The 8,645-nt window shown below is 41.1% G+C and overlaps 1 protein-coding gene across 1 annotated transcript in view; it reads right to left on the bottom strand.

Moving 5' to 3' along the window:
- pamr1b (peptidase domain containing associated with muscle regeneration 1b) overlaps positions 1 to 8,645 on the bottom strand; it is a 151,957-nt gene that overhangs the window by 46,202 nt on the left and 97,110 nt on the right. The window contains exon 9 of the mRNA XM_043706264.1: positions 2,312 to 2,518. Within this exon, the coding sequence (XP_043562199.1) occupies positions 2,312 to 2,518 (207 nt within the window). The remainder of the gene's footprint in view (positions 1 to 2,311; positions 2,519 to 8,645) is intronic.

Here is an 8,645-nt window from a genome sequence, read left to right as displayed (position 1 = left end):
TTGGAGATGACGGAAATGATGACGGATGATACGATGTATATGGAGGTTGGTGGGGTGGTTGGTGAGGACCAGTGGGGTTCAGCACTGGTGGTGATTGGAGGGGTGGGGTTCAAGGGCGGAGGAGCGGGAAGTGGAGGAGATGCGTTGGAGAGCATCATCAACCACGTCTGAGGGGAAATTGCGGTCTTTGAAGAAGGAGGCCGCCTGGGTTGTTCGGTATTGGAATTGGTCCTCCTGGGAGCAGATGCGGCGGAGGCGAAGGAATTGGGAATATGAGATGGCGTTTTTACAAGGGGCTGGGTGGGAGGAGGTGTAGTCTATGTAGCTGTACAGGGGGCAGGGTGGGCCGCCTACTTGCGGAACGGTTCAGAGAACACCTCTGTTACACCCGCACCAACCAACTTGGTTGCAAAATCAGATTTATTTCTCTCAAATCCAGGAATCTCAGTTTTCTGATCTCACCATATTTTCCCAACTGACTTGCTAACACCCGCATCATTCAAGGGATGGGAAAATTCTGCCTTTAGTGACTGCTTATGAACTCTCCTTTTCAAACACCACATTGGAGTCAATCAATTGGCCCAAATTTCCCAATGGTCAGAAAGTCATTTCTGCAGCTTTAATGTGAGTGATTCGTCAGGATCATGAAGAATCCACAATGTAGCAGGAGTTATCCAAGAGATTAATGATTCTGCTGGAGAATTCCGTCAAGTCTGGAACCCTCTGAAATTATCCATTGCAATCACAGAATTCAGGGTTCTGCTGCAGCCACTAGGGGAAATTTGGACAATTAAAAACTTAGTGTAATTCCTGGGTAATTATGAAATTGATTCTCTTCCCCACCCCACCACCTACTAATCCTACACACCTAACCCACCACTGAAAACAACACCAGTCTGCCCCTTCCTACAGCCAGACCTGACACCCTCAGCCCTCCCAGGACCTGGCACATCTTTTTTCCCCAGGACTCAATACTATGCTACCCCTCAGGACCTAATATATCCTGCTCATCCTGATCTACCCGTAAACTTCCCAGGTCCCCTTCCCATCTTGCATCTTGGTGCAATACTCTCCTGGATCCCTAACCTCACACTTACATTACATACTCACCCCTTCACAGGGGCAGTCAAAATGTCTGTCAGTAATGCTAGACATTTAAATCACAGAATATAGTAACTATCTGTGAAAAGGGAAGTGTGATTTGACAACCCTGGCTATCTTGCACTGTGAGAGACTCGTCAGAGTTAAAGTATTCTCACATTTCTGGTGAAGTCCTGATCAGAATCTCCTGTTGGCAACGCAGACCCCATCCTTAACGTAAAGAAGAAGCAGAATGATAATGTGAGTGTGGTTGCTGTTTCTCTGAAAATTTGGCCATTATGTTTGCTATTTCATAAATGTATATACCCTGTTAGGCCATTAAATAATTCTGGCTCATTGTTAAATCTAACTGAATTTATTTACAAATAACTTAGATGATAAAACATGTCGAAGTTAAAAAGAAAGTGCAAAGAAATTCAAAAATCTACATATGTGGGTCATTAAAATGTCAGGGCTGAAAATAATTGAAGATAGGAGAAGACTGGCTTTTAAATGTACAGGATAGAATGCAAGGTGGAGAAGATATGCTGCAGCTATACAAAGCCCTTATTAAATTACATGAGAAGCATGTGTTCAGTTCTGAGGACTACCCCTTAAGATATACTGTCCCAAGAGGAAGCTATTTTTGTTGATTGTGAATGTTAGTGCTGGAGTCTACTAACTGGAATTATATCCAGACATTACAGGAGTAAAGCTATGAAAATACATGGATAGGCAAAAATGATATCCGTTTGAAATTCTCCTTTACAATGGCATTTGACACGAGATAATAAAAATTAATACATTTTCATCAACTAATGATGTGTAACAAGATGAATAGATAGTGTTAGGTCATAGCCTAACACCATTACCCAATAGACTGTCATCAACATATCCAGCTCAGACAGTTTATAACTTTAATCTTTAAATGCATCCAACACAATATGAGATGTCCTAATATGAAAAATCTAACTGAACTTCAAATGTCTAAGAAAGCACTCAACAACCCAAAACATCAATTATTTCCTATGTGTGATTTTACATTTGTACCTTGAATAGTTTTAACTGTTGAGTAATTGAACTTTTTAGCAACTATAGCATGTTATTTGTTATTATAACTTATCAGATATAAGCAATGAAAATGCAGTGTGATTGTTATGTATGCATAACTGATGCTTGAAGTTGCCTCATCATTTTAGAGTCTAACAACAATAAGGTTTTGCTGCAATACCTTTTGTGCAGATTGGTTGCTTCTCTGTCCACATTCCATCCTCTTGACAAATTATTTGTGCACTTCCACTCAGAAGAAACAAATAATTGCAAGTGAATTGCAGGATCGTACCCACAGTTGCATAGCCCTGGTTTATATGACCACTTCCTGGAAGAATTCTTCGATGGCCATTTAGTGGGACACCAGGGTCAGGACAGGTATCGTTCCCTGAAACAAAGATCAAAACTTAGTGCAAAAGTAACAAGAGTTGGGATATCTTTAGCTTCTGTTTCTTTTTCATTGTCAATAAAGTATGCTGATTAACAAAGGCTGGAGCTCTTCCCTATGAAATGTTCCAGATTTTTCTGCTGAAGGCGAAATTGCAAACTTACAAAAATAAAACTTACATTTATAAAGCTCCTTCAACATTCTCATTTTAAAGCACTTTATAACCAACCAATTACTTTTAAAGTGTCATTACTATAATAAGCAAACACAGCAGCCAATTGACAAAGAAAATCCCAAAAGAAACAATGGGAGTCAGTTTGACTGTACAATTGGATAAAACTGATGAAAGTAACTTGAAAATGAATTGTACAGTGGAAATCATGGAGATTAAAATCCGAAGACTGTCATGACCCATTTTATACCATTACCCAATATTATGTTATCCCTGTTGAGACAAAAAAACTATAACATCTGTATCTGGGCTGATTTTTAACATTGTATCAGAACTCCCTTGCTTTTCCTCAACAGTTGTTGTGAGATCTTACAAATCTACCGCATCTGAAGTGTAGTCCCTTTTATATGCAATGCCTCTACCAGAATAATTACCTATTCAAATCCTGGTGTGCATGATTCTCTGACAAAGAGCAGTACCACTACACTAAGTCTCTTAACATAGCCTCAAGAGTTTAGTAACATTAGTCAAGCTTATTAGGAGTAGTAGTGTGTAGAGATTATAATTTAACAAAAAGTGATCAATACATAATAGAGCTGGTGATGTGCTGCAGCTGCAGTATATGGGAACTCATTATCATCACGGTGATTCAACGCACTCACATCTTCAGTAAGTCTATATAGGTTAAGGAGTTTTAGCTCAATCATTCATTTGGACATGAGCATGGACCCTGTAATGCACCAGGAGGGTGGAACCTTTATGTAAGCACTTCATACCAGAAGGCACTCACACTATTTAGAACATCTGATTTGGTCCAAGGTCAGGGACAGGTGGATATACCTGCAAGTGAAGCAAGCACTGACATCAAGAAGGTGGAAGTGGAGGAGCCTCAGCCTTTCAATTGTTCAATAGCTTCAAATTTCTTAGAGCCAGTACTGATGGGAGAGAGGGCTGAAAAGTGGATGAGAAAACTAATTATGACACCATGGGGCAGGAAGTCATTCAATGCAAGTGAGTCTATAGGAATGCATTGCTCATTGGAGGTAGTATAATCAGGGGATAGACACAGTCTGCAGTCAAAAGCAAAAGTCCAAAATGTTATATTGCTTCTCTGATCACACATTATGGACATTTGCTCTGGGCTGGACAGAATCCAGTTGTCATGGTCTATGTGGGTACATAGGGAGGACTAGGAATATGGTTCAGCATAAGGAGTGTGAGCTTTTAGGATTAAGTTATAAAGCAGAACTTCAAAGCTAATAATTCTTGGATTGCCACCTGAGCTACTAACCAAATGGAATAGGATAAATAAGATTAGAGAGATAAACGAGATTCAATTCTTTGGGCACTGGTAACAGTACTGCAAAGGTGACAGTTGTATGAATTGGACAGCCTTCATGGGAAGTAAAGTGGTTAATGAAAACAGAGAAACTCCACTTTTTCCAAGGACAGAGAGCATCTCTTTTACATTGAGAACACTGGAAGAAGTCTGAAATTTCAAGTCCTGCCCCTAGGACAATATTTCTCATTTATAGCAATCCATATTACATGCAAACATGGTTGCTGGAGGCAGCTGGCATTTAAATTACCATTTGCCTCCATTGGAATTGGATTTTGGAGTCTCTGGGATATGAACCCAAGCATTAAGAGAATAGACAAGGTATGAACGTGAAGAACTACATTTTTCTCAATCCATTTCTTTAGGATAGCCTGGATACCCATTTGGAGAGCTGAGAGACCATTCAAATTTGGGTTCACAGCACTTGGGTGCTGAAATCAGATATCCTTAGGAAGGAGTTTATCCTAAGGACAGAATCAGGGATCCTTTGAGGAATTTGGAACTCTTTGGGATCATTAATTGCAAAGAAGATTGTGTAAAAAATGCATAAACTCTGAGAACTGTCAAACTGTCAAGACCTATTGGAGATGTACGGTCTCACCTCCAACCCCACCAACCATATCTTCAGCATAAATACCATATTTTCCTAGCTGCTATCAGCTTGATGAAGAGTTACCAGATGCAAAACATTAATTCTGCTTTCTCCCGATGGATACTGCTAGATCTGCTGAGTGTCTCCAGCAATTTCTGTTCTGATACATAAAACTACTATAGGATTTGTGCTAATTGACTGACTTCCTAAACAATAATTTTCACAGTGGGATACTAATCACGTTAGCATTTGTTTATGTTTGGCTATGTTTGTGTTTTGAATTCCACATTCCCATTTACCCCAGAAAACCCATGCCAACAAAGATTTATCTATCCTTGCCTTAAAAATATTCAATGGCCAACACCTCCAAAGCCCTCTGAGGCAACAAATTCTGACATTCTGCAATTCTCTGAGAAAACAAATTCTCTTAATCTCCATTCTGAAACGGCAACCCTAATTTAAAAGTGTCCCCTAGTTCTGGACTCACCCATAGGAGTAAACATTATTTTCATATCCACCTTGTCAAAATTATTCAGGACCTTACATCAATCAAGACTTCAATGTCTTTGAAATGCCCTTCCTTAAAAAGGCAGTGGATGCAGAATCTTTAAATATTTTTAAGTCAGAGGTAGATAAATTCTGGATTACCAGGTGGATGAAAGATTATCAGCGATATGCAGGAATATAGAATTGAGATTGAAATCACAGCAACCACGATCTTTTTGGATGACAGAGCAGGCTCGAAGCACCAAGTGGCCTTCTCTTGTTCCTTGTTCACATGTTTGTATGCTCATATGGATATCATAGAATCTCTACAGTGTGGAAACAGGCCATTTGGCCCAACAAGCCCACACGGACCCTCTGAAGAGTAATCCACCCAGACCCATTCCCCTACCCTATTACTCCACATTTACCCCTGACTAATGCACCTAGCCTACACTATGGGCAATTTAGCATGGCCAATCCACCTAACCTGCACATCTTTGGATTATGGGAGGAAACTTTTCTTTTGATGCTGCCTGACCTGCTGCGCTTTTCCAGCAACACATTTTTAAACTTGCACCTGGAGGAAACCCATGCAGACATGGGGAGAATGTGCAAACTCTACACAGATAGTCGCCTGAGGCTGGAATCGAACCCGGGTCCTTGGCGCTGTGAGGCAGAAGCTCTAACCACTGAATCACCGTGACTCATCATTTTTCTGAGCTCCACTGAAAACAAACCCAGCCTTTCTAATCTTTCTTCATAACACAACCTACACATTTCATGTATCAATAGCCCAGTCCCAGAAGCAAACCGGGTAAAGTGCAACGGGACAGATTAATCAATAACACCTCATGGTAAACATGATTCTAGGTAGCAGTAATGATAATATGATGGAGTTTCATGTTGAATTTGAAGGGGATAAGTATGTTGTAGTAATCCTAAATAAAATTAACAATAAGACTATGATTGTACAGCTGGCTGAACTGAACTGGCAAACCAGGTTAAAAGGTAGGTTAGTAGAGTTGCAGCCGTAAACTGTTAAGGATATAATTAATAACTCAGCAAAGAGGTAAAAAGATTCTTTGAGCATGATACATCATTTGTGGTTAAATAAATAAGCTAAGGATGACATCAAACTGAAAGAAACACTGTTCAATTACGCAATGACTAATGATTTAGGTAAAAAGATTGGTCATATTTTAAAAACCAGCAAAAAATTACATTAAAAAAAGGAGGGAGACATCAGAATGAAAGAAAGATAGCTGGTAATATAAAATACAGAATAAAAGTTTCTACTAATATTTAAGTAGGAAAAGCAGGTGTTTCTCTAGAAAGTGAAGTCTTGAATTCATGATGGAAAACAAAGAAATGGTGGAAGGTATTGAACAACTGTTTTGTAGTTTTTTAAAAATTCACTTGTGGAACATAGGCTTTGCTATTGCCTGTCCCTAGTTACCCTTGAGAAGTTTGTGGTGAGCAGCCTTCTTGAGCTGAAGGTAGATGCACAATACACTCAGTGAGTGATTTCCAGGATTTTGACTCAGCGACAGCAATATACTTCCAAGTCAGGTGGTGAGTAGCTTGAACTTGCAGGTAGGGAAAGGCGATTGCCTAGAGGTAATCTCGTTCGACCTGGGGACCCAGGTTGGAATCCCACCACATCAGATAGTGGAATTTGAATTCAAATAAAATTCTGGAATTAAGGGTGTAACTATGACCATGAAACCTTTGTTAATTGCTGGGAAAAACCCATCTGGCTCACTAATATCCTTCAGGGGAGGTAATCTGCCATCCACACTTGATCTGGTCTACATGTGACCCCAGACTCACAGCAATATATTTGACTCTTAATTGCCCCCTGAAATGGCTTAGCAAACCATTCAGTTGTAACACTCGCTACAAAGTGTCACAAAAATGAAACTGAATGGATCACCTGGCATTGACCTGGCACTGGAAAAGACAACAGCAGAAACAACCCTCGACCCTGCAAAGTCATCCTCACTAACTTCTGGGGGATAGTGCCAAAACTGGGACAGTTGATGTAGTCATACTCATGGAATCACACCTGACAGACAATGTCCCAGACACCACCATTACCATCCCTGGACATATCCTGTCTCACCGGCAGGACAGACCCAGCAGAGGTGGCGGCATAGTGGTACACAGTCAGGAGGAACATGGTCTGGATGTCCTCAACATTGACTCTGGACCCCACAAAGTCTCAAGCTTCAGGTTAAACATGGGCAAGGAAACCTCCTGCTGATTACCACAGTCCATCCTCCCTTGGCTGATGAATCAATACTCCTCTATGTTGACGTCATCCTTACCAATTGCCAGCTGAAGATGCACCTTATAGTATCGGTAAGAGTAACCATCGCACAGTCCTGGTAGAGACAAAGTCCTAACTTCACATTGAGAATAACCTCCATCATGTTGTGTGACACTATCACAGTGCTAAATGGGACAGACTTCAAACAGATCGAGTAACTCAAGACTGGTTATCCATGAGGCGCAGTGGGCCATCAATAGCAGCAAAATTGTACTCCAGCATAATCTTAACCTCATGGCCTGGCACAACCCCAGTCAACCATTACCGTCAAGCCAGCTGATCAACTGTGGTTCAATTGAGAGAGAGCAGTAGGGCATGCCAGGAGCAGCACCAGGCTTACCTGAAGATGAGGTGTCAACCTGGTGAAGCCACCAAACAGAACTACTTGCATGCCAAACACCATAAGCAGCAATTGATAGAGAGAGCTAAGCAATCCCACAACAAATGGATCAGGTCTAAGCTCTTCAGTCCCACCACATCCGGTACTGAATGGTGATGGATGATTAAATAACTCACTGGAGGTGGGAACTCCACAAATATCCCCATCCTCAATGATGGAAGAGTCCAGCACATCAGTGCAAAAGATAAGGCTGAAACTTTCGCAGCAACCTTCAGCCAGAAGCACCAAGTAGATGATCCATCTTGGCCTCCTCCTTTAGTGTTCAGCATTACAAATACAAGTCTTTAACCAATTCGATTCACTCTATGTGATAACAACAAACAGTTGGAGCCACGAGATGCTGCAAAGGCTATGGGCCCTGACAAATATCTGGTAATAGTGCTGAAGGCTTGTGCTCCAGAACTTGCTGCTTCCCTAGTCAAGCTGTTCCAGTACAGTTACAACGCTGGCATCTACCCGATAATGTTGTAACTCTGAAGTTGGATGAGGGAGATCCAGTAGATGCAGTGTACCTGGACTTTCAGAAAGCTTTTGATAAAGTCCCACACAGGAGGTTAGTGAGTAAAATTAGGGCGCATGGTATTGGGGGCAAAGTACTAGATTGGATTGAAAATTGGTTGGCTAATAGGAAACAAAGGGTAGTGATAAACGGCTCCATTTCGGAATGGCAGGCAGTGACCAGTGGGGTACCGCAGGGATCCGTGCTGGGACCGCAGCTTTTTACAATATATGTTAATGAAATAGAAGATGGTATCAGCAATAACATTAGCAAATTTGCTGATGACACAAAGCTGGGTGGCAGGGTGAAA

Source organism: Chiloscyllium plagiosum, chromosome 16, assembly GCF_004010195.1.
Source record: "Chiloscyllium plagiosum isolate BGI_BamShark_2017 chromosome 16, ASM401019v2, whole genome shotgun sequence".
Lineage (NCBI taxonomy): Eukaryota > Metazoa > Chordata > Chondrichthyes > Orectolobiformes > Hemiscylliidae > Chiloscyllium > Chiloscyllium plagiosum.
The sequence above is the reverse complement of the archived record's forward strand: the minus strand, read 5'-3'. Positions and strand labels throughout refer to the sequence as shown.